The sequence below is a fragment of the Oncorhynchus gorbuscha genome, linkage group LG18 (assembly GCF_021184085.1).
Source record: "Oncorhynchus gorbuscha isolate QuinsamMale2020 ecotype Even-year linkage group LG18, OgorEven_v1.0, whole genome shotgun sequence".
Classification (NCBI taxonomy): domain Eukaryota; kingdom Metazoa; phylum Chordata; class Actinopteri; order Salmoniformes; family Salmonidae; genus Oncorhynchus; species Oncorhynchus gorbuscha.
The window spans coordinates 46,188,344-46,215,419 of NC_060190.1; the positions used below are offsets into that span (position 1 = coordinate 46,188,344).

General features: G+C 42.5%; 1 protein-coding gene across 1 annotated transcript; it reads right to left on the reverse strand.

Annotated features, from left to right (window-relative positions):
- Positions 1–577: 577 nt before the first annotated feature.
- On the reverse strand, positions 578–27,076 carry LOC124003504 (ubiquitin carboxyl-terminal hydrolase 4-like). Its single transcript, XM_046311800.1, has 22 exons — positions 26,883–27,076; positions 21,483–21,610; positions 21,227–21,357; positions 21,023–21,149; positions 20,764–20,909; positions 20,207–20,268; positions 19,911–20,054; positions 19,629–19,746; positions 19,384–19,557; positions 19,002–19,160; positions 18,568–18,792; positions 18,208–18,291; positions 17,560–17,654; positions 17,151–17,333; positions 16,355–16,575; positions 15,949–16,158; positions 15,698–15,768; positions 9,085–9,200; positions 8,787–8,936; positions 5,058–5,161; positions 4,475–4,563; positions 578–2,817 (listed from the first exon to the last, which is right to left on the reverse strand). Exons 1-22 carry the CDS (start codon positions 27,032–27,034, stop codon positions 2,695–2,697), a joined length of 3,012 nt encoding a protein of 1,003 aa, XP_046167756.1. The 5' UTR covers positions 27,035–27,076; the 3' UTR covers positions 578–2,694.

The following is a 27,076-nucleotide window of genomic DNA, read 5'->3' on the forward strand; positions in this document are numbered from 1 at the left end:
TGGGGAAGATGATTCTAGATTTGAACACCAGAGCCAAACATGCTGAAAGAGGGGTTTTTCAGAATAGTGAAAGTAGCCAAACCAGGAAGTGAAAGTCATTCTGACCAGCAAAATCAGGCTTTACAGGTTCTGCAGTGAATAACTTCCTTCTGAATTGAGACTGGACTTTTAAGTGTTTCACTAAATCCTAGCTGTATTTCTTCATCTGTTCTCCTCTCTGGAAAACAGGATACCAGTGTGACTGTGAACTGGCAGTAAATGTAGAATTGTTTGAGCAATTTAACACTATTTTGAGCAGCTTTATTCTGAAATGTATACTGTCTATTCTGGGGGAAGGGGTTTATGGTCTAAAGAGGATATAGCCTAATATTTGCTTACACACTTAGAATGCCATTTTAGTGATTTCATTCTCAACTACTCAAGGAAGTTATTCTGTAAAAAAAGGAAATCAATGCAATTTCAGGTTAATTCCCTAAAGACGTGGCTTAAGGATATTGTGGGCACTTATGTAATAAACTAGTCATTAAGGCAATGTCTGCAATACCTCTTTTCTGGAAAGCAACTAGTCCAAACAATATCCTTTTTGGCTGCCAGTCTTTATTGTATTTCCAATCCAAATAATTCTCAATTAAAAACATATTGCAACAGTTATGTCCCTATTTTTGAAATAGTGTGATTATTTACATCTATTCAAGATATTGACGCTCAAATTGCTCATGAGGATTGTAAAGAAAAGCAACTAATCCAATCTGTTTTGGACAGCTGGATGCCTTTTTCACTTGCTATAGAATATTACAGATATGGTGTAAAGCTTTTCTATTCATTGACATAAATATGGTTATATTAATCATGTAATCATCTCAGGAGGGCATAATCACAGAGGGACCAACCAGCAAACAGATCATTTGCAGTCCTATAAGACATTTACATGCTTTTGTGCCACATGGAAAAAGCACAGGACAAATGCCAGAGCTAGAATTTATCTTAGGGGAAATCCATCCATGAAGTAGTTACTGGTATCTTGTATCAACCTTTACAAGACACTTAGCAACACAGTGAAATTCAACAGAAGGGTGCTGAATCTGGAGAAGGTATCAGAGGCACTGGTTCCTGACATGTATTGTGTTGCCGTCACCAGCCCCCCCACAAGCCGAGCAGCTGTTACTGAAGACTTCTAGTATTTAATGGGACACATGTCTCAGTGAAGAATATAGAGCTAAGTAGCTAGCAACAGTCCGACAGCATACAAGCAGATTGATTTATAGGAGTCCTTTTTCCATCCATTGACGAGCAAGATGTCATGTCATAATTAGATATTTTATTTAACAGCTGATTGGTTGTCTGAGAGTCCATTGTGGGAGAACATGGCTGCAGGCAAACTGAGGATGCCTTTAAGTTATTTCTGTCCAAATTCTATTTGACAATGGATTGGAGACTTATCATGAACAGCAATAATTTCAAGTCTTTTCATACATGTCAGATTTCAATGCGGGACTGTAATACCACAGGACAGGTAGTCTAAGGACAAGCCATAGCTGGCAGTCGGAGGGTCCATTCAGTAAGCAATCAAATATGCTTTGAAGTACAGCCATATTATCTGGAAATGTACGAGTGGTCAGGGACTTGCCACGTGTCATTCATAGATGTATTATTCCAGATGCAACTAAAGGAAACCTTAGTGCTTCCTTTTTGAAAACAGGTTACAGGATTAAAAAGGCCGCTGTTTCTTTTGCGTAACGAGGGGGAGCAGCACATCTTTAGCAGGATGAGACGTATCTCATAGAGCACGGGGAAGGGGGGGGTATGAGCGAGACAGCATTAGCATGCCTGGCTTCATAAAGAGCAGGCGCTAAGGTCTGACTGAAGTCACGTCTCTGAAAATGAAGCCACTGCCACAGCATACATCAAGGCACAGTAAACAGGACCTTAAGGGAACACCATATACTGTGGAAATGACCTGCAGGCCAACCCAGAGGCAGACTAGAATGAAGGGGCCTGTGTGTGTTTCTGTAGCAGATGGAACACCTCCAATGTGCCTTTCTGACTGGATCCATTCTTCACAGGAGGCAGAAGGTCACAGGATCCATCAGTGTCATGTGTTGAATTCTGTGTACATCTCAATGTTAAATACAAATTTGCATAAATTCACCCCTGCCCTGGAGGGTTATCATCACATACACAAATCAGAGACAACTCAAGGGCATGTTTCCCCTTTCCCCCCCATGTCTGTCAATGCAGTTGGTACATTTCTTTAGAATGTACAACTTGGAACGCTTTGGTAGAAACAAGATGTGGATTTGTTTTTTTATTTATTTTTTGACTTTTCTAGTGGGTAACAGAAAAGTTTGCGTTAATAATACTTATGCATTTTAGTGCACTTCTAACATTCTGTTCGTCCAGTGAGAATTCTAAGCCTTTTTATATTCCTCTTTATTTATTTAAACTAATCAACTTGATTTCACACATCAGCAGGCCACCGGCTCCAGGGAGGAAGTCTCTCGGGTCAAGCATCTAACAAGGCTTTTGGCTCTTGGTGACGACGTATGAGCAAAACAAAAAAACAAAAGGGGTGCTGGGTCGGGGGGAGTTAATAATATTGACTCAGATGTCTTATGTCACTGAAGTAGCTTGGTGTGTGCATCAACAAAGTGTGTTTTTTTTTCTTCAGTGCGTGTCCTTGAGCATCAGCGCTGCTCAGTTGGTATCCATGTGATCGTCGGCGGCCGTGGCGCCACCTAGAGGAGAAGAGGGCGGAGGCTTGGCGGGGACGTCACCCGCATCTCTGCGTTGGTAAAATAGCACGTAGGCTGCTTTTGTCTGTGGAGGGGATAGGGGATAGAGTTACACCACAGCAACACTGACACTCAACACCAAAGGAAATGAAGTCAATGGAGAGCAATCATCACTGCTGACATTGGACACATGGAACAAATAGTTTTACGGGTAATAACAAGTCCCACATCAGAAATGTTTATAACCAACGTTTCAAAAAACAACAAGGGCTATTCAGACCACTTGACTTTTTTCACATTTTGTTTCAGCCTAATTCTAAAACCATCGATCTAAATCAATATCAGATAATGAAAGCAAAAACAGGTAAAAATTAAAAATAAAATAATAATATATATAATTTACACACACACACACACACACACACACACACACACACACACACACACACACACACACACACACACACACACACACACACACACACACACACACACGTATATATATATACATATATATATATATATATATATATATATATATATTTACATAAGTATTCAGACCCTTTATTATAGCAGAGTCTTCTTGGGTATGACGCTACAATCTTGGCACACCTGTATTTTGGGACTTTCTCCCATTCTTCCCTGCAGATCCTCTCAAGCTCTGTCAGGTTGGATGGCGAGCGTCACTGCACAGCTATTTTCAGGTCTCTCCAGAGATGTTTGATCAGGTTCAAGTCCGGGCTCTGGCTGGGCCACTCAAAGACAGACTTGTCTCAAAGCCACTCCTGCGTTGCTTTGGCTGTGTGCTTAGGGTCGTTGTCCTGGTGGAAGGTGAAACTCCGCCCCGGTCTGAGGCCCTGAGCGCTCTGGAGTAGGTTTCCATCAAGGATCTTTCTGTACCTTGCTCCGTTCGTCTTTCCCTTGATCCTGACTAGTCTCCCAGTCTCTGCCACTGAAAAACATCCCCACTGCATGATGCTGCCACCATGCTTCACCGTAGGGATGGTGCCAGGTTTCCTCCAGACGTTAACGCTTGGCTTTCAGGCCACAGAGTTCAATCTTGGTATCATCAGAACAGAGTATCTTCCCCAGATCTGTGCCTCCACACAATCCTGTCTCGGAGTTCTATGCACAATTCCTTCGACCTCATGGCTTGGTTTTTGCTCTGACATGCACTGTCAACTGTGGGTGTGTGCTTTTCCAAATCATGTCCAATCAATTGAATTTACCACAGATGGATTCCAATGAAGTTGTACAAACATCAAGGATGATCAATGGAAACAGGATGCACCCGAGCTCAATTACAAGTCTCATAGCAAAGGGTCTGAATACTTATGTATATAAGGTATTGAGCTGACAAGGCAAACATCTGTCATTCTGCCCCTGAGCAAGGTAGTTCCCTGGGGGCCAATGACGTAGATGTCAATAAAGGCAGCCCCCCCACCTCTCTGATTTAAAGGGGTTGGGTTAAATGCAGGAGACACATTTCAGGTGTACAACTGACTAGGTATCCCCCTATATTTCTGTTTAATTTTTAAAACATTTACAAACATTTCTTAACCTGTTTTCACTTTGTCACTACGGGGTATTGTGTGTAGACTGATGAGGATTAGTATTGATTGAATCCATTTCAGAATAAGGCCGTAACGTAAACATGTGGAAAAAGTCTAGGGGTCTGAATACTTTCCCAATGCACTGTATACAGTTACACATGAACGGAAGGTTTGAAGTGGCTCACTCACCACAATCTGATCCTCAGAGGCAGCCGATACACTACTGTCATCAAAGTAATGCCACTTCCCATCAGCTTTGTTCTTGCCGTAGGCTGTGTCTGAAGGTACAAGATATTGGAGGAACATTAGAAAACTACATCATGGTCAGGGAGGTCTAAAGTTGAGCTGGGATGAATAGCTGATGAACTAGTTAACACTAGCAGGCCTGGTTAGTCACCACCTAACAAGAGCTTGGCCAAAATACATGAAAAGGTTTGAGGAAATAGAAATTGATCAAGTTCACACTTCATGCCATGTAAGTGGGAACCAACAGTCAAAACACCACTGACTGTTTTGCCAACTGAAATTTGACCTGCTTCAGGTTACCAGGTACTAAAACAAATAGTTTTATCAGCAGATTGTATTATGCAGATAGCAGGGCTGGACCTTGCCATTCTGCTGCCATGAGCAAGACTAAGACTTATCAAGGCCTTTATTTATCAGAAATTCCTTTAAGACAATACGGACACCCTGGTGTAAGTTATTATCTAGGTCTGAGAGTCTACATTAAGGATAGACTTGGGTGTTACTGGCAGAAGCAACCATTACTCACAGTGGCCTCCTCCCATTCCTCCATAGTGGTTGGAGACAGCAATTAGGTCATAAACATAGGGTCCGGCCTTTGGGTCACACACAAACTCAGACATGTTCAGGTCCCTGTGTGGAGAGAGAAGACGTCATTAGTAAAACCTACTACTACACATTACATACACAGAATGACTTGGACTGACAGCTAAACACACAAACACAGGGCTGTACAGAAAACCATGTTAATTTTATCAAGTGTGATTCATCAACTGACTGGCTTTCTTGATGTCTATAGTATTCTTTCTGGTATGCAATCTGGATTCCGCTCAGGTTATGGATGTGTCACTGCAACCTTAAAGATCCTCAATGATGTCAACATTGCCCTTGATTCTCTCATCCATTTATATGCAGATGATAGTCTCATACTCAGCTGGCCCCTCCCTGGATGTGGTATTAAATGCTCTACAACAAAGCTTTCTTAGTGTCCAACAAGCTTTCTCTACCCTTAATCTTGTTCTGAACACCTCCAAAACAAAGGTCATGTGGTTTGGTAAGAAGAATGCCTCTCTCCCCACAGATGTGTTTACTACCTCTGAGGGGTTTAGAGTACTTGGGAGTATGGCTAGACAGTACACAGTCTTTCTCTCAGCACATATCAAAGCTGCAGACTAAAGTTAAATCTAGACTTGGTTTCCTCTATCGTAATCGCTCCTCATTCACCCCAGCTGCCAAACTAACCCTGATTAAGATGACCATCCTACCCATGGTAGATTACGGAGACATCATTTATAGATCGGCAGGTAGGGGTGCTCTCGAGCGGCTAGATTTTCCTCACCAGTCGGCCAATGCTCCTTATAGGACACATCACTACACTCTTCTCTGTAAACTGGTCATCTCTGTATACCCATCGCAAGACCCACTGGTTGATGCTTATTTATAAAACCCTCTTATGGCTCACTCCCTCCTATCTGAGATATCTACTGCAGCCCTCATCCTCCACATACAACACCCGTTCTGCCAGTCACATTCTGTTAAAGGTTCCCAAAGCACACACATCCCTGAGTCGCTCCTCCTTTCAGTTTGCTGCAGCTAACAACTGGAACAAGCTGCAAAAAAACACTCAAACTGGCCAGTTTTATCTCAATCTCTTCACTCAAAGACTCAATCATGGACACGCTTACTTACAGTTGTGGATGCTTGTATTGATGTCTCGACATGTGTTGCTACCATTATGTTATTGTGATGCCATCTTAGGTCTCTCTTTATGTAGTGTTGTGTGTATTGTCCTACATTTATATATATTATTATTAAAAAATAATAATAATCCCAGCCCCCGTCCCCGCAGGAGGTCTTTTGCCTTTTGGTAGGCAGTCATTGTAAATAAGAATTTGTTCTTAACTGACCTGCCTAATTAAATACAATTAAAGTTTATACTGGACATGTCATCAACACTGAACCCAGTGTGGAGGATGGTGGTCAGCTAGCGCTTCAGCTGATACACTAGTGCGAGAGGTGAGGTACAATAGATGGCTTTGTCGGTCTCAACCATCCTCAGTAAGCATGAGTCAGGTTCTTGGAAGCTGCAGGGCTTGTCTAGGTCAGTTACATTTAATTCCTGGCTTCCTGGTTCCTGCTGGATAATGTGACTCAGTAGAGATCAGAGTACACAGCACAGGGAGGCTCACGGGCATTCAGCCAGACAACCCCCACACAGGTAGCTTTTATATAACATTATTTCAAATGGCTTCTTGTCCCAACCTGGAGAATAACCTGAGTATTCTGCTAATGGAAAATACATTCAAATGACCCTGGTTTAGTTTAAAGAGCCTTTTGTGATGGTTAAATTCCTCGTGTAGTTGTTACCCAATGTAACTATACCACAGATGCTATTTTTGTCTGTTGGAGCTTGACGTCAGTTTCTCTGACAGTTGAGACTACTCAAATGTGACCACGACTTCCTCAAATGGACAAAGGCCTTGTGTATTGTACGTGTGTGTGTGTGTGTGTGTGTGTGTGTGTGTGTGTGTGTGTGTGTGTGTGTGTGTGTGTGTGTGTGTGTGTGTGTGTGTACACAGGGTTGGGGAGAAGTAAGGAATACCAACCAACAAAAAAAGAGAAAAAAAAGGGTAACTCATTTGTTACGTTACCAGCAAAAATAATGTAATCAGAATAGATACTTTTGAAAAACTAGATTACTTCCAAGGATTACTTTTAAATTCAGAAAGGATGTTTGCAATTTTTTGTTGTTGTCATTTCTCGGTTTCTCAATGACATTGAAATCAGCATTGAAAATAGGCACAAGTTTAAGTTTGTTCCACCTGAGCGAGAAAAGAGCAGGAATAGGCTTTGGTATGTTATAGTCCAAGCTATGTCCAATTGTGCGACTGCTGTCGGTATCCAAAGATTATCCAACTTGAATAAACGCTTGGAGGTAAGGACGATAGCAGTGTAGTCTACAGCGATACGGACCACTTATTATTGATATCTACATAGCGCATTGATGTGAGTCACACTACTGCTCTCTCATTTAGATATTTGCGCCTTTTGTGGTTGTTGTGGATGGCTGTTCACAAATCTAAATGTGTATTTGAACCCAATAATGGTTGAATTCAAGAAGATTAAGCTGCCTATCAATCACTGGTTTTTGAAACTAGTTAACAGCCAGTGAAAAATGTGCTCTTGCAACAGCTGCACAGTGCAGATCCCAGTCTATGGAATAAAAGTGGGGCTAATATTGCTCAATCTAATTCATGCTGATTAAATAATAAATCCATAGGCCTAATGGACACATGCTCAAACACACACTTTTGATAGACTTAAAGGGGCAATCTGTAGTTACTACATCCATTTATGGACATATATAATATATAAAGATAATATCCTGATTGAAATGATATGTAGTAGAAAGTGATGGGTTAAAAGAAGCCTACATATCCAATATTTTATGTAAAATTTAACATGCATATGGTCAGCTATGTAAACTTTAACATTACAGGATAAATAAATAGATATCGTTCAATTGGTAACATACATTTTAGTTTTCTAATGCCTTTTAAGGAGAAAGTAATCTAAAAGTAACTGAATGTAAATCAGATTATGATACTGAGTTTGGGTAATCCCAAAAATGACATTACTGATAACAATTCTGGACAAGTAACTAGTAACTAACATTTAAAAGTGACTTTCCTTAACCTGGTCATTCACACACTAGATTCATTTCAGGGGGTGCTGTTTGGATGGCAACACATCTCCATCTTGGCACTCTCCCTCAAATTGTAAAAAAAATATATATATTTTGGAAGCTATAGAAATGCATTTATTAATGTCCACATTTGTTTTTGCCACTGACTATTAGACACCTTAATGCATATGTTTTACTAATACTATGTGAGCTAAATAAAATAAAAAGATCTTAAATCCATGTAATTTTGTCGTTGAAACATTTAATTGAAATACTGTAGAATTCCATTTATTCCTATGCTTCTTCTATGCCTCATTGGCCAACACAGCAAACCAGGGTTTCTATAAATCTAGCAAACCAGCACCCTCTAGTGTAAAGCTGTCAATTCCTTGGGTCCATAAAAGTTGACGACAAAACAAAAGGATGCTTTCATTGTTTGACCTCTCAAAATACAAAGAATAAAGAGTATAGACAATGTCCATCTCAATGTGAATTCATTGTTGATAAAATAAATACAAAAAGGACCCATGTCAGTTAGAACTGTTCCACCTCTTGGCATAGTGCGGTCTGTACCTGACAGGGAAGTCCACCACCGTGTCCAGCTTGTCCCTCCAGCAGCGATTGTAGGAAAAACGCTTCAGGTGGACCACCAGGATGCGAGGCAAAGACCACAAGTCAAACTTCTTTGTGGCCTGTTGGTGCTTCTTACAGGTGGGGCAATACCTGTGTGAACAAGTGAAGAATCATTGATTTCAGTAGAACATAAAAACAGCATTCAAATTCACCACAGAACGTAGTGGTTTCAACAGCGTAGGGACTAGTGTATCTTGTTGAGCCTGTAAGACAGTGCTGTAGTGATGGTGGGTCTCACCATGGGTCGTGCTCTCCTAGTGTCTCCATGGTAGTGAAGAGCTCAATGCATTCCCTCAGAGCCACCGTGGCCTTCTTCTTCGGGGCCTGGAGCATGCTCTCATGCTTCTCATATGCCTACAGTACAGAGGATACAGGACTGAGTCACAGGCATACACACCGTATAGACATAGCCAGGTACACATGCCATGAAATAATTAAATGGTGGGCTTTTTTGTTTTTCAGGTAACAATGTAAAATGCCAAAGACTGCCACCTTACCCTCCAACGGAGACGTTTCTTTATTAGTGCCTAAATGTTATTTTATCTACTGTACAGTTTTGTTTATGCATATATGTGTATAGATGAATGTACACTGAACAAACATATAAAATGTAACAATTTAAAAGATTTCACTGTTTACAGTTCACATAAGGAAATCAGTCAATTGAAATACATTCATTAGGCCCTAATCTTTCGATTTCACATGATAATAATAATAATAATATATGCCATTTAGCAGACGCTTTTATCCAAAGCGACTTACAGTCATGTGTGCATACATTCTACTGGGAATACAGACATGCATCTGTTGGTCCGATAGCTTAAAAAAACAAAACATATATAATAATAATAATAATAAATAATAATAATAATGGCATGGATCATAAAACCAGTCAGTATCTGGTGTGACCAACATTTGCCTCATGCAGTGCAACATCTCCTTTGCATAGAGTTGATCAGGCTGTTGATAGTGGCCTGAGTAATGTTCTCCCACTCCTTTTCAATTGCTTGGATTAGTTGCTCGATATTGGTAGGAACCGGAACATGCTTTTTATTTAACCACACAAGTCAGTTAATAAATTCTTATTTACAATGACGGTCTACCAAAAATGTCTCCTGTGGGTACGGGGGCTGGGATTAAAAATAAAAATATAGGACAAAGCACACATCGTGTCAAGAGAGAGAACACTACATAAAGAGAGGCCTGAGACAACCTAGCAAGGCAGCAACACATGGTACAAACATTATTGGGAACATACAACAGCAAAGGGCAAGAAGGTAGAGAAGGTTTTCATACACGTCAATCCAGAGCATCCCAAACATGCTCAATGGGTGACATGTCTGTGTATGCAGGCCGCTTCCAGGAATTGTGTACAGATCCTTGCGACATGGGGCTGTGAATTATCATGTTGAAACATGAGGTGATGGTGGCGGATGAACACTACAACAATGGGCCATTGATAAAATGCAATTGTGCTCGTTGTCTGTAGCTTATGCCCATCTATACCATAGGCCACTACCACAAAGAGTACACTTCTCCAGCATGCCAGTGGCAATCGAAGGTGAGCATTTTCCCACAGAAGTCTGTTACAACTCCAAATTGCAGTCATGTCAAGACCCAGGTGAGGACGACAAGCACGTAGATGAGCTTTCCTGAAACAGTTTGACAGAAGTTCTTTGGTTGTGCAAACCCAGTTAAATCAGCTGTCCGAGTGGATGGTCCCAGACAAACCCACAGGTGAAGAAGCCGGATGTGGAGGTCCAAGGCTGGCGTGGTTACACATGGTCTGCGGTTGGACGTACTGCCAAATTCCCTAAATTGACGTTGGAGTTGGCTTAAGGTATAGAAATTAACATTCCATTCTCCGGCAACAGATCTGGTGAACATTCCTGCAGTCAGCATGCCAAGTGCACGCTCCCTCAAAATTGAGACATCTGTTTCATTGTGTTGTAGGACAAAACAGACAGGGCATTTTAGAGTGTCCTTTTATTGTCCCCAGCACAAGGTGCACCATTGTAATGATCATGCTGTTTAATCAGCTTCTTGATATGCCACACCTGTCCGGTAGATGGATTATCTTGGCAAAGGAGAAATGTTCACAAACCGGGATGTAAACAAATCTGTGAACAACATTTTAGAGAAATATGTTTGTGCATATGGAACATTTCTGGGATCTTTTACTTCAGCTCATCACAAATGGGACCAACACTTTACATATAGATTTTTGTTCTGTGTATAATAACTGACACCAATAATCAAGGGTCGTGATAATGCCGGTTTCAGCATTTTTCAAACAGAAAAGGAACGTTAAAACGAAGCGCTTTGCAAACTCTGCTTGGCTTCAGGTTCACTTCAAATCGTTAATGTAAATTGAGGAATTTAGCGCTTCAGTAGCACTTCACTCAGATGAAATATACACTAGACACACACTGCATCCAGAAAGTATTCAGACCCCTTAACATTTTCCACAATTTTGGGTTACAGCCTTATTCGAAAATTAATCAAATAAAACAATTATCTACAGACAATACCCCATAATGAAAGTGAAAACAGTTGTACAATTCTGCAAATGTATTAAAATAACAGAATTAACTTATTTACCTAGGTGCTATGAGACTCAAAATTGTGCTCAGGTGCATCCTGTTTCCTTTAATCAATCTTGAGATGTTTCTACAACTTGTTTGGAATCTACCTGTGATTTGGAAAGGCACACACCTGCCTTTATTAGGTCCCACAGTTGACAGTGCATGTCAAAGCAAAAACCAAGCCATGAGGTCAAAGGAATTGTCCGTAGAGCTCAGACAGGAGTGTCGAGGCACAGATCAGGGGAAGGGTACCAAAAAAATGTCTGCAGCATTAAAGATCCCCAAGAACATACTGGCCTCCCTCCATCATTCTTAAATTAAAGAAGTTTGGAACCACCAAGACTCTTCCTAGAGCCGGCCGCCCAGCCAAACTGAGCAATTGGGGGAGAAGGGCCTTGGTCAGGGAGGTAACCAAGAACTCGATGGTCACTCTGACAAAGCTCCGGAGATCCTCTGTGGAGATGGGAGAATCTTCCAGAAGGACAACAATCACTGTATCACTCCACCAAATCAGGCTGTTATGGTAGTGGCCAGATGGATGCCACTCCTCAGTAAAAGGCACATGACAGCCCACTTGGTGCTGGCCAAAAGTCTCAAAGAGAACTGACCATGAGAATCAAGATTATCTGGTCTGATGAAACCAAGATTGAACTCTTGGTCTGAATGCCAAGTGTCACATCTGAAGGAAACCTGGCATCGGTGGTGGCAGGATCATGCTGTTTTTCAGCAGCAGGGACTGGGAGGATCTAGGGAAAGATGAACGGAGCAAAGTACAGAGATCCTTGATGAAAACCTGTTCCAGAACGCTCAGAACCTCAGACTGGGGAGAAAGTTCACCGTACAACAGGACAACAACCTTATGCACACAGCCAAGACTACGCAGGAGTGGCTTTTGGACAAGTCTCTCAATGTTCTCGAGTGGCCCAGCACGAGCAGATTTGAACATCTCTGGACAGTATAGGTCAACTTATGATTTTTCAACGCCGATACCAATTATTGGAGGACCAAAAAAAGGTGATACCGATTAAAATCTGCGATTTTTATATATTTTTAATACTGACAATACTGAATGAACACTTATTCCAACTTAACATAATAGATTACATCTATTTTTTTAGTCTCATAAATAATGAAACATGTTCAATTTGGTTTAAATAATGCAAAAGCAGTGTTGGAGAAGTATACGTGCAATACGTGCCATGTAAAAAAGCTGACGCTTAAGTTCCTTGCTCAGAACACCACATAGTTGGTGGTTCAATATTCCCAGTTCTTCAATATTCCCAGTTAAGAAGTTTTAGGTTGTAGTTATTACAGGATATTATGACGCGTTGGCTATTTCTCTCTATACCATCTGTATTTACTCTACTTTTGATTATTGGATGTTCTAATAGGCGCCTTAGTATTGCCAGCCTAATCTTGGGAGCTGATAGGCTTGAAGTCATGAACAGCGCTGTGATTCAAGCATTGCTATGAGCTGCTGGCAAACGCAGTAAAGTCTGAATGAATGCTTACGAGCTGCCGCCTACAACCGCTCAGTCAGAATACTCTATCAAATATCAAAATCAGACTTAAATTTTAATATGATAAACACAGAAATACGAGCCTATGGTCAAATCCGGAATCTATCATTTCAAAAACAAAACGTTTATTCTTTCAGTGAAATACAGTCTAAATATTGCTGTTACATTGCACAACCTTCAATGTTGTCATAATTATGTAAAAATCTGGCAAATTAGATCAGTTTGCAATGAGCCAGGCAGTCCAAACTGTTGCATATACCCTGGCTCCGCATGCAATGAATGCAAGAGAAGTGACACAATTTCCCTAGTTAATATTGCCTGCTAACATGAATTACTTTTAACTAAATATGCAGGTTTCAAAAAATATACTTCTGTGTATTGATTTTAAGAAAGGCATTGATGTTTATGGTTAGGTACATTTGTGCAACGATTGTGCTTTTTTCGCAAATGCACTTTTGTTAAAACATCACCTGTTCGCGAAGTAGGCTGTGATTCGATGATAAATTAACAGGCACCGCATTGATTATATGCAATGCAGGACAAGCTAGATAAACTAGTAATATCATAAACCATGCGTAGTTAACTAATGCTAGCTAACAACTTACCTTGACGCTCCCCATCCAACAGCGCTTGAGAGGATCTGCAGATGTGCCAAGCTTGTTGCGTCATACCCAATAAGACTTGAGGATGTAATCACTGCCAAAGGTGCTTCAACAAAGTACTGAGTAAAGGTTCGGCATACTTGTGTAAATGTGACCAGTTCTTTTAATATTTTTTAGAAATTTGCAAAAATGTAAAAACTGTTTTTGCTTTGTCACTATGGGGTATTGTGTGTAGATTGAGGGAGAAAAAACATACGTTTTAGATAAAGGCTTTAATGTAACAAAATGTTGGAAAAGTCAAGGGGTCTGAATACTTTCCAAATGCATTGTACACACAAGTATGTGGATACCCCTTCAAATTTGTGGATTCGACTATTTCAGCCACACCCGTTGCTGACAGGTGTATAAAAACGAGCACACCGTCATGCAATCTCCATAGACAAACATTGGCATTAGAATGGCCTTACTGTAGAGATCAGTGACTTTCAACGTGGCACCGTCATAGGATGCTAGCATTCCAACAAGTTTGTAAAATTTCTGCCCTGCTAGAGCTATCCCGGTCAACTAAATTTGGTGGAAACGTCTAAAAAGTGGAAACGTCTAAGAGCAACAACGGCTCAGCCGCTAAGTGATAGGCCACACAAGCGCATAGAACAGGACTGCAGAGTGCTGAAGTACGTAGGAATCGTCTGTCCTTGGTTGCAACACTCTACCGGGTTCCAAACTGCCTCTGGGAAGAATCGTCAGCACAATAACTGTTTGTCAGGAGCTTCATGAAATGGGTTACCATGGCCGAGCAGCCGCACACAATCCTAAAATGCACAATGCCAAGCGTCAGCTCATGGTTAAAAGCTCGCCGCCATTGGACTCCTGAGCAGAGGAAACGCGTTCTCTGAAGTGAGGAATCACGCTTCACCATCTCAGTCTGACGGAAGAATCTGGGTTTGGAGGATGCCAGGAGAACGCTACCTGCCCCAAAGCGTAGCGCGAACTAAGGTTTGGTGGAGAAGGAATAAAAGTCTGTGGCTGTTTTTAATTGTTTGAGCTAGGCCTCCTAGTTCCAGTGAAGGGAAATCTTCACGCTACAGTATACAATGACATTCTAGACGATTCTGTGCTTCCAACTTTGCGGCAACAGTTTGGGGGAAGGCCCTTTCCTGTTTCAGCATGACAATGCCCCAGTAAACAAAGCGAGGTCCATAGAGAAATGGTTTGTAGAGATCATGGTGGAAGAACTTGACTGGCCTTACACAGAGCCCTGACCTCAACCCCAGCAAACACCTTTGGGATGAATTGGAACGCCGACTGTGAGCCAGGCTTAATCGCACAACATCAGTGCTGGACCTCACTAAAGCTCGTGGCTAAATGGAAGCAAGTCTCCGCAGCAATGTTGCAACATCCAGTTGCCTTCCCAGAAGAGTAGAGGCTGATGTAGCAGCAAAGGGGGTACCAACTCCATATTAATTACCATGATTTTGGAATGATGTTCGACGAGCAGTGAGTTGTCCACATACTTTTGGTCATGGACTGTATTTGCTCTCTTCATTGCATCACCAGACAACGCTCTGACTGATGTGTTGACTACTTCTCTCTGGTGTAGTTTTAGTCCGATAGAAAGTTCAAATGCGAGATGAACTTCAAACAAACATTTGGAAATGTCGCTGGCTACATTCTGTCTATTATACACAGAAATATGATGGCCATACATTGGTTTTTTGCAAAGAAATATCTTGCTTTTTCATTGTGAGCTAATTTACTTGTGGCTGCTAGCAAAATAGCTTTGCACTTCTTTGTCTGTTGACATCTGATGTTGTACTAAACTATCGTGGCACACCTTATTTATTGAAGCAAAAACAATAACACTACTTTCAATATCAAACGCAGATTTATTGATGTCTGCGTATTGTAATGGCAGATTTCTAACAGCTAATGTAACCCTTAATAGATTATGTAATGTATTATCGATGACGCCAAAGGAAATACTGTACTATGTTTGACTATCATTGTTTTTAGTGTCTCAAAACTCAATAGGAGTGGTCCACAATGTTTTTTGTATTGGCAATTATGGTATCATTTTTAAAACTTTAACTCCGCCAAGAAGGGCTTTGGGTCCACCCGATCAAGTCAACTGAAAGTGTACTGACCTCTGCTTCCTGATCGTCATAACACAGTTTCTTTGAGTCCGAGTCCCAGTCGATCGCCACTGTGGAATGTGCTACGGGGGAGATAAGGTGCTTTGGTCAGCTTGCAACTCACATCTAAAGCCGGTTCTCTAATTCAAGAAACATTGTAAATCACCTGGGACTTCTGAAAAACAAGTTTCAACTTTTCTTTCCAAGACGTTTTTTAAACTGGTTGAAGCACTCAAAAGTTAAATGGGAGACTAAATACTAACTATTTAGTTTGAGGATGTTTCCGTCGCAAGGCAGTGGACTGATGTTGGCCGTTCCGTAAGAGTTGACCATGCTGAAGGAGAACAGTTTGGGTGGGGTGCTGGAGCACGGCTTGGTTTTAGGGCCATTCTCCAGGTCTGAGGCGTCATCTTCCTCTGACTGTCCGTTCTCTGGCTCCGGACTCACCTGTTGATCCATGGCCTCCTCCTCACCTGGAAGTTGGAAATCACACAAGCCATGTCAGACCATGGGAATGAAATAGGGCACATGTACATGAATGCAAAACTAAAAATGTGCTTGGTACACATGCATAAGATAATAAACAATAAATAACATAATAAAGAAACTAATAGGTGTACGAGATGTAAGTAACTGTGCTGCCTTTAGACAGTCCGTGTTGTTGCTTACCTTCACACACCCCGTTCCCGTTGGAGGTTCCTGAGTGGTTGCTGCTGTTGCTGGAGCTGCAGGATGCCCCGTCTGACAGGGGGCTACCACTCCCACTCGCTGCAGCGTTGCGATTTGAGGATGTTGCTGAGCACTCTGCTGCCTGGCTGCAGCTGGCGGAGGAGGCAGAGGCTGAGGCCCTCCCATCACCAGTGGAGCTTTGAGAGCGTGTCACGTAGCGCCTGGGTTGGGGGAAAGTTTGTCAATATAGTACATTTTAAAGGCCCAATGCATCAATTTTTATATCAATATAAAATACTTTTGGGGTAGCAATTAAGTACATTACTAGAATAGATATCCATTAAAATGGGCAAAAAAGTTTTTCTCAAGAAAGTATTTTGGAAGTAGTCAGAGGGGAGGTGGAACCTCAAAACCAGCCGTTAATTGGCAGAGAGGTTTGAACTCTGTTATTGATATATTAACCAATTTACCACATGGTGATGTCACCATGGAAAGCCGAAATTCCCGCCCATGCAAACCTACTGATTAGAAGGTCCTATGTAGATTGTATTTTCAACCAGCAACTATCAGGAATAACATTGATCAAATTGTGACACTTTCAGTGTTAGTTTCATCAGCTGTTGTACAATATTATACATAATAGAATCGACTGCACTGAGCCTTTAACGTTTTGCCACATGTAGCCATGTGCGGAATGTGAGCTTTGAACATGTTAAATATCTCAAGTCTGTGTGGGGCATACTGTACATATGATCACAAGTAGAAACAAAAGCAGGCCCACAGACACTGTACCCACCCGATCCTCTCCAGCACCTTCTCGTAGAGCATGTCAGCGGCCAGGTTCTGCCGGGGCACAGTGATGAGCAGGGGCTGGCCAAACAGCATGGTGCCTGTCGAGCCTCCTGTGTGCTTGGAGTGGCGCTCCCTGAAGTACACAGGCAGGTTCATACTCTCCGCATCCTCCTCCGCCACCTCATACCTAGACCACAAACATGGAGAATAATACAGTAGCATAACGGAGGTGTTTTTGCAACAACAAAAAACACAAAAATCATATTTCAACATCTTGTATATGTTGAGTATTTGTAGTGTTTACTGTGTGGTTATTCTAGAAACTCTTGGCTAACAAAGTGACTGGGTATGTGCAGACATCAACCACTGTTCAATATGTTATCTTCCAGTGCAAGAGAAGGGACAAGGCTTACACAAAGATGTCATCCTTCTCCATGATTTGGTTGAGGCCATCATCTCGTCTGTAGATCTTGTGGAACCGGTGATTGTAAACATCTGCCACCACCATCTAGGAGGACAGGAGAAAACATTTGTCAGGGGTCCCCAATTACATTCAGCCGTGGGATGATTTTTCCTTGAGCAGATGGTCAGGGGGCCAGAACTTAGTTATACATTATTTGTACACTGCAAATTGACCGCAAGAATCCCAAACAGATATAGTATGACAAAAACGTAATAATTTCAAACCTTCCAATTGGATGCGATCACATATGCCTCTATTCATGAGTGGGAATAATTGAGAATAGATTTTCTAAATTAAAATCCCTTTGAGCTCATTCTGGGGATCTTTTTATTCATCAATGTTGTTTTCCCATAAATTTCAAAATAAATCACCTGTGAGCCGAATTTGGCCTGCGGGCCAACTGGAGTCACTTTATCAGACCCGTCGGTTGGGCAAAACGTTAACCCTCAACCGAAGATAGTCTCACAAAAAAAACTTTACAAAGTATTAAATTAACTACACATTTATTTAAATCTTATCAAGTCATGAACAAAATGTCACCATGAGCTTGCTATAAAAATAGAGTCCAAAAGTAAAATGGCCCTTAATCAGCTCTCACATTCTCAGCAGGGATTCCAGAGAGCCGGGACAAGGCGCTGCACAGGTCTGTCACTGAGCCAAGCTTGGGGACAACCACTCGGTACTGGGGAAGACAAGGAGAGACGCACAGGGAGAGAAGAGATATTTTTACTTCTGTCTACTTGGATGTTAAGACTTCAGTAGGTGAACCGTGGCCAACTCTGAAATCGAAAACAGCACAGCAGCATGTACAAAGACTACTCAGTTTCTAGGTCCCCATTGAGACTGGTCTGGTATGCAAATGTTTGATTTACATTGCAGACAACGCAATATTGTTATTATGACAACAGTGTCCATCTCCATGGAGGGGTAAAAACAGTGCCCATCCAGTGTGTGTTACCTGCGTAGGTCTGGACTGGGGATCGATGCGGACCAAGAACACTTCCATGGTGCGGTCCTTCTTCATGGGCAGAGGCAGTGTGAGGTAGCAAAATGGGTCAAAGGTCACAGAGACCTTGGCACACTCTGGACACACCAGAGTGGATTTGAACAGGCCATGGAATATGTCCACGATGATGGAGTCATTGCGCAGGCGATGGTTAGTCCAGGCTTCCTTAGCTACAATCTGTTACACAGTAGAAGAAAACATTTGTACAGAGGTGATTTGTTGCTGTGTGTGTGTGTGTGTGTGTGTGTGTGTGTGTGTGTGTGTGTGTGTGTGTGTGTGTGTGTGTGTGTGTGTGTGTGTGTGTGTGTGTGTGTGTGTGTGTGTGTGTGTGTGTGTGTGTGTGTGTGTGTGTGTGTGTGTGTGTGTGTGTGTGTGTGTGTGTGTACCTCGTCTTTCCGGCCCCCTGCATCCTGCAGGGCCAGGTAAGGCTTCTTTTTAACGCGGTTCAGGTCTTCGTGAAGCCCATCCATCAGGAAGGCCAGCAGCTCCTGGGAGTCCTGCTGCTGGTACCCTGAAAACTGGGGGGCGAAGCGGCCCACTTGGGTCTGGGATATAGGGGGCACACAGGGTGGCGGTTAGAAGACTGTGCAGCTTGTCAATCACGCATGTATTAAAAGTAATTGTGACAGAGCAATGAGCATTGAACTATCTGCATGAAATAGTAGAAATCTACTGGTCAAAAAGAGGGCGAGGAAGGTGCACTATAAGACAACAACAATCACAGTAGCCTATAGAAATTCAGTCCTCTGTGTCTGTGGCGCAGCTTACTTTAAAGGTGCGGGGGGCCACGTAGCTGCTGCGGCTGAGCCACATCTGCTTGACCAGGTCTGCGTATGACTCTGCAATCTCCCCCCTCATTCCTAATGGATTCTCCCGGTTGATTTCCGCCTCATACTGGTCATCTAGGAAGTATTCCGTGAGAGGGGACGCGTTGCTCAGGCACTGCAACAAAACAGTGAGGTGAGTAAGAGGGAAATATCAGTTCAAAGTGTGAATGAGTGAGTGAGTGGTACCTGGAGGGCAGAGTTCATGAAGCAGGTGTTGCCTAGGTTACTGAGACCACAAAGGCCAGGTTGGGATGGTGACTCTCTGTAGTTGTAGGATGAGCTGTATGAGTTGTAACCTCCCAATCTGTAGAAAGAGTAAGGTTGAGTCCAGTGTATAACAGATCAAACATCAACAGACTGCGTAAATCTTCCTAAACATAAATGTTACTCCATTGAGCTGGTCTGACTAACTAGTGATATCCAAGTACTTCGCATATTGTGTCATAGTGACAAAATCAGTGTGCTTGCCTATTGCCAGAGGAGGTGCTGTTGTTCAGTGTACTTCCAGAGTTGCTGCTGTCCCCATTAGTTATTGTTGAGGAGATGGTTGCTGACGAGTTGGAGGAGAGCTTTGGGGAGGTAGTGAAATTCCTGGATGTGGCCGTACTAGATCTGAATAACAGGAACATAGACAACTTACTGGACAAGTTTCAGACATTTTGCGCAACCAGACATGATGGAACATAAGCCATTCTAATCCAAATGTACTAATTGCCACAAAGTCCTAGAACAGAGCAAGGGTAACCATAGACCGATGAACTTACTTTGGATGGGAGGCTTGTCTGGGCCACGTGCCGTCCTCATTCTTGCGTTCGATCACGAGCACCTGTGTGGGAAACAAGCCAGTGAGAGCCGTGCCACAAAAACTAACCTCAGCTGAACCCAGCTAGTCTCATACAATCTTTCTGATCTCGTAAACTTACATAATTAAACGTATGTAAGCTTCTGAGACCCGGATGGTAGTACGAGGCTAGAACCCAGGTGACCTCAAAAACAACTATCATGACATAATCAATTAGCAGTTAATAACTGCTGGGTAACAAAACATGAGAGCAAAACAACATTAGGAATGTTGTGATCCCTAATGGAACTAATGGTAATCAAACGTAGCTACAATTTCAACTATTGGGAAGAACTGATGATATAAGTGATTAAGTATACAAACGTGACACCATTGCAGCTTCCCTTAAAAAATAATTATAGCGAAACCCCTGTGCTGTGTGCCCAATGAAGACAGAGCCAGTGGTCAAAGGGTCTAGCTGTGTGTGGCCTAGGAGTGAGTGAGCTGAAGTGGGGTGTTGGGATAGAGATAGTTCTCTACCTGGCCTTGGAAGAGACCAGCATCCTGCACGGTGCTGTCTGGCTTGTTCAGCTGCTCGTATGTGTTGCTCATGTATTTGTTCCACAGTCGAGTCTCCTTCCCTGTTGGGATCTCAAATAGCGACCGCATCTCCTTCTCTATGGTGTCTGGACAGGGCACACACATAAAATATTTAGCCAATCAAAAGTCAGAAGTGGCTGAATATGATACATATCTAGTTATTTGCTCTCTGGCCCACAGTACAGTAAACCTCCTTTACCTATAGTGTCAGCTTTGCTGAAATGACGTGTGATCACGTTGTCCATGTTGTCATTCTCACACAAGTTGAGCTCCAACAGATAGACCTCCACTTTACAGTGCTTGACAAACATGCCGTGTTCAACCACCTACGGAGAGAAAGAGCAAGGTTAGAGAGAGACTAAAGGAAAAGGGTGAATTTTTTAAAATAAATTCATAGCGTCACCTTTCTGACGATGGGCCGCTGGCCCTCAAGGCAACCATACCAGCAGACAAGCTTGTTCCACGCCTCAGTGGGCACAAGGACATAGTCCAGCTCATCTATAAGGTGCTCCTTCAAGATCTGGGTCTCATGGTCTGAGAAGAAATAGAGTAAAGGTAAGTTATGACATCAAGTATTTAGAGCGAGCAGATTAAGATACAACATTTCACACGGTGTAAGGCTGTGAAGAATGTGTCAGTGAATATGATGCCTGCATTACCTGAGAACAGGCCTGAGTTGTCAACAGGGCCGGGATAGAGACTGTGCTCTCCAACATTGTACATATCCCAGCTGTCAAATCCCACATACTTCTTCCACTGCTTAAACCACCTGCTATCAATCAGAAACCTGCAAAAAGTAGTGCCTTGGTAAGATACTGTATTGCGAGGAATGAGGCTGACAACTTGCAGGTTAAAATAAATATCACACAAGGGTAAAAGTAATAATATATAAATGCCATTTAGCAGACACTTTAATCCAAAGTGACTTAGGTATGTGTGCACATATTTTATGTATGAGTGGTCACGGGAATCAAACCAACTACTCTAGCGTTGCCAGCACCATGCTCGGCCAACTGAGCTACAAAAGGAACTTGCATGCAGACAACTTGTTCCACTAGTTCCTACATCATGTCTAACAATGTTAGTATTCATGTCAAGTATTCACTTATTTGGAGTATTTCTCCATCTGTCAACATATAGTACCAGTCAAAAGTTTGGACAAACCTACTCCTTCAATCAAATTTCTTTAGAAAGCCCTTTTCTACATTAGCCAATGTCAACCCCAAACAGCAAGCAATGCAGATGTAGAAGCACAGTGGCAAGGAACAACTCCCTAGAAAAGGCCTGAACCTAGGAAGAAACCTAGAGAGGCTCCAAGGGTTCCCTTTATTTTTACATTCAAGGGTTTCCTTTATTTTTATGCTGTAGAATAATAGTGTAGACATCAAAACTATGAAACACATATGGAATCATGTAGTAACCAAAAAAAGTGTCAAACAAATCAACATTTATTTTAGATTCTTCAAAGTATCCACCCTTTGCCAAGTGTGCAACGCTGTCATCTAGGCATTCTCTCAACCAGCTTTGCCTGGAATGCTTTTCCAACAGTCTTGAAGGAGTTCCCACATATGCTGAGCACTTGTTGGCTGCTTTTCCTTCACTCTGCAGTCCAACTCATCCCAAACCAATACACAGTGGTTGGAACCAAAAAAAGGAAATCACACATTTGGACTCATCAGACAAAAGGACAGATTTCCACCGGTCTAATGTCTATTGCCCGTGCTTCTTTGCCCAAAAGCAAGTCTCTTCTTATTGGTGTCCTTCAGTAGTGGTTTCTTTGCAGCAATTCAACCATGAAGGCCCGATTCACGTTGATGTGTCTGTTACTTGAACTCTGTGAAGCATTTACTTGGGCTGCAATCTGAGGTGCAGTTAATTCTGATGATCTTATCCTCTGCAGCAGAGGTAACTCTGGGTCTTCCTTTCCTGTGGTGGTCCTCATGAGAGCCTGTCATCATAGCGCTTGATGGTTTTTGAACAACTGCACTTGAAGAAACGTTCAGTTCTTGAAATTTTCGGGATTGACTTGCCTTCATGGTCTTAAAGTAATGGACTGTCGTTTCTCTTAGCTTATTTGAGCTATTCTTGTCATAATATGGACTTGGCCTTTTACCAAATAGGGATAGCTTCTGTATACCACCCCTACCTTGTCACAACACAACTGATTGGCTAAAACACATTAAGGAAATCAATTCCACAAATTTACTTTTAAACAAGGCACACCTGTTAATTGCTCCTTGCTGTCCCCAGTCCACCTGACTGTGCTGCTGCTCCAGTTTCAACTGTTCTGCCTTATTATTATTCGACCATGCTGGTCATTTAGGAAACATTTGAACATCTTGGTCATGTTCTGTTATTACATTTACATTTAAGTCATTTAGCAGACGCTCTTATCCAGAGCGACTTACAAATTGGTGCATTCACCTTATGACATCGAGTGGAACAGTCACTTTACAATAGTGCATCTAAATCTTAAAGGGGGGGTGAGAGGGATTACTTATCCTATCCTAGGTATTCCTTAAAGAGGTGGGGTTTCAGGTGTCTCCGGAAGGTGGTGATTGACTCCGCTGTCCTGGCGTCGTGAGGGAGTTTGTTCCACCATTGGGGGGCCAGAGCAGCGAACAGTTTTGACTGGGCTGAGCGGGAGCTGTACTTCCTCAGTGGTAGGGAGGCGAGCAGGCCAGAGGTGGATGAACGCAGTGCCCTTGTTTGGGTGTAGGGCCTGATCAGAGCCTGGAGGTACTGAGGTGCCGTTCCCCTCACAGCTCCGTAGGCAAGCACCATGGTCTTGTAGCAGATGCGAGCTTCAACTGGAAGCCAGTGGAGAGAACGGAGGAGCGGGGTGACGTGAGAGAACTTGGGAAGGTTGAACACCAGACGGGCTGCGGCGTTCTGGATGAGTTGAAGGGGTTTAATGGCACATTATAATCTCCACCCAGCACAGCCAGAAGAGGACTGGCCACCCCACATAGCCTGGTTCCTCTCTAGATTTCTTCCTAGGTTTTGGCCTTTCTAGGGAGTTTTTCCTAGCCACCGTGCTTCTACACCTGCATCGCTTGCTGTTTGGGGTTTTAGGCTGGGTTTCTGTACAGCACTTTGAGATATCAGCTGATATACGAAGGGCTATATAAATACATTTGATTTGATTTGATTTAATTGAAATGCATTCCAGGTTGAGAGAATGCCAAACATGTACAAAGCTGTCAAAGGAAAGGGTGGCTACTTTGAATAATGTCAAATATATTTTGGTTAACATTTTTTCGATTACTACATGATTCCATGTGTGTGATTTCATAGTTTTAATATTTTGAAAACATGTAGAAAATAGTACAAATAAAGAAAAACAATGGAATGAGTATGTGTCCAAACTTTTGACTGGCACTATACACTTAACAAAAATATAAAATGCAACATGCATGTATAACATTGTTGATGTCATGTTTCATGAGCTGAAATAAATGATCCCAGAAATGTTCCATACACACCAAATATTGTGCACAAATTTAAATAGGTTCACATCCCTGTTAGTGAGCATTAATCCTTTGCCAAAATGATCCATCCAACGGACAGGTGTGGCATATCAAGAGGCTGATTAAGCAGCATGATCATTACATAGGTGCACCTTGTACCGGGGACAATAAAAGGCGACTAAAATGTGCAGTTGTCACAACACAATGCCACAGCTGTCCCAAGCTTTGAAGGAGCATGCAATTGGCATGCAGACTACAGGAATATCCACCAGAGCTGTTGACAGAATTGAATGTTCATTTCTCTACAATTAGCCGCCTCCAACGCCATTTTAGAGAATTTGGCAGTGTGTCCAACCGGCCTCACAGGACCTCCACATGCTCCACATGGGGCTTCTTCACCTGCAGGATCATCTGAGACCAGCCACCCGGACAGCTGATGAAACTGTGGGTTGGCGCATCTATACAATTTCTGCACAAACTGTCAGAAACCGCCTCAGGGAAGCTCATCTGCATGCTCGCCGTCCTCACCAGGGTCTTACCAGACTGCAGTTCTGCATCCTAACAGACTTCAGTGGGCAAATGCTCACCTTCGATGGCCACTGGAACACTGGAGAAATGTGCTGTTCACGGATGAATCCTGGTTTCAACTGTACAGGGCAGCTGGCAGACATCGTGTAGGGCGTCGTGTGGTAGAGTGGTTTGCTGATGTCAATGTTGTGAACCGAGTGCCCCATGGTGGCAGTGGGGTTATGGTATGGGCTGGCATAAGCTACAGACAACAAACAATTGTATTTGATCAATGGCAATTTGAATGCACAGCGATACCGTGACGAGATCCTGAGGCCCATTGATGTGCCATTCATCCACCGTCATCACCTCATGTTTCAGCATGATGATGCATAGCCCCATGTTGCAAGGATCTGTACGCAATTCCTGGAAGCTGAAAATCCCAGTTCCTCCATAATCACCAGACATGTCACCCATTGAGCATGTTCGGGATGCTCTGGATCAACGTATACAACATTATGTTCCAGTTAATGCCAATATCCAGCAACTTCGAGCAGCCATAGTAGAGTGGGACAACATTCCACAGGCCATAATCAACTCTATGTGATAGAGATGTGTCCCACTCCGAGGCAAGTGGTGGTCACACCAGATACTGGCTGGTTTTCTGATCCACACCCATACCTTTTTTAAGGTATCTGTGACCAACAGATGCATATCTGTAATCCCAATCATGTGAAACACAGACTAGGGCCCAATTAATTTATTTCAATTTACTTATTTCCTTATTGTGAACTCAGTGAAATCTTTGGAATTGTTTCATGTCAAGTGTATATTTTTCAAAACAACACCATCTTGTGCTCTAGGTCACATTCACATACAGTAAAAGTGAGCAAGGATGTCAATCTCAAATAAGAATATCTTCCACTACAAACTTGTTAGCAGGATTTCACATGGTCCAAAGCTCAGGCAGTGGGAAACTTTATTTGTAAGTATCTCCCTTTTTAGAATAAGAAAAAACGATCAAGTGACTAAATTAGCTAGGCTACTCGAAATGCGATACAAGGCACTGCAACTAAAGCCTTTATAATACCCATCTCAGATGGGTTCGAAATTAGGTCTAGAGTCAGCAAACTAGTCAGTCAGATAGCCATAGGCCAATAGCTGCCAATTTATTCACATCTGACATTAACTTTACCATGTTCAGACAGGATGGGAGGCCAAAACAATGCAAGTTGTCTGGAGTCTAGCCCCAGGAACATATCAAACTTGTCATCAATCCAAACTAAAATGTTTGGGTTTTTTTTTAGCTCAAGGAAACATTGTGTGAATTCATCTAGCTAGATGTAAACATCATAACATTATATGACCCGGCAGACTACTTTCTCAACTCAAGACAATTGGTACTGTAATGCCATTGTGGTTAGCCTAGCTCTTGCTGAGCCCATTGGTTGTTTACCCTCCCTTGTTAGTCAGTACTGATTTTGCTAACTAACTTTAGCAAAATAGATACAGGAAAGAGTTTAGTTTCCAAAGTTAAAACGTTGCAAATATTTTGCCTGGAAATCTGACAGGGCCAGTCGCTGGTTGTTATCCAGTTCCAATGACAAAGCATTAGCTAGCTAGTAAGATAGCAAGCTAACTAGCTAGCATTAATTCGCAGTCACTCCACTTTATTGCATTGAAAAAGGGCCTTTGACTACACCTCGTCATGTCGTAGCTAGTTAGTCGGCTAGTAAGCTAATGTGAGCAGACATGGCTAACTTGCGCAATGCCGTGGCTTGCTAGTAAACTAACCTTAGCTATTAACTACTATTACTATTACTACTACTACTAATACTACTACGTTGCAGTGGTCGAGAAAGTAAATATTGTCGGATGAGGAGACGTAACTAACGTTAGCATGTTCATTCCTGCCCTGGCCCAACAAATCAAACCATTTCCTGTTCAATGGGAACCGGTTTACCCGTCTAATGACGGGCCTTTGCTATTGCTGGCTACTTTCAGTTCACTGAAAGTAGATAGCTGGCTAGCATAGCAGCTATTATTGGTTAGCTAGCTAACGTTACATTCAAAACACATTACCACTCGTCGCCCTTTCGTAGAGTTGTTTTGAGAAGTGTTCCAATGCTCTGCTTTTGACTTTCGGTTGAAGGTGTCGGTATTTGAGCGGCTACCGGCTCCGGATCGGGGTCTGCCGCACTACCCGAGTCGGGTCCGCCTCCCTCGGCCATCATGCAATAAGTGAGCCAGAGTCGTGAACGCGCGGTAGAAGAACC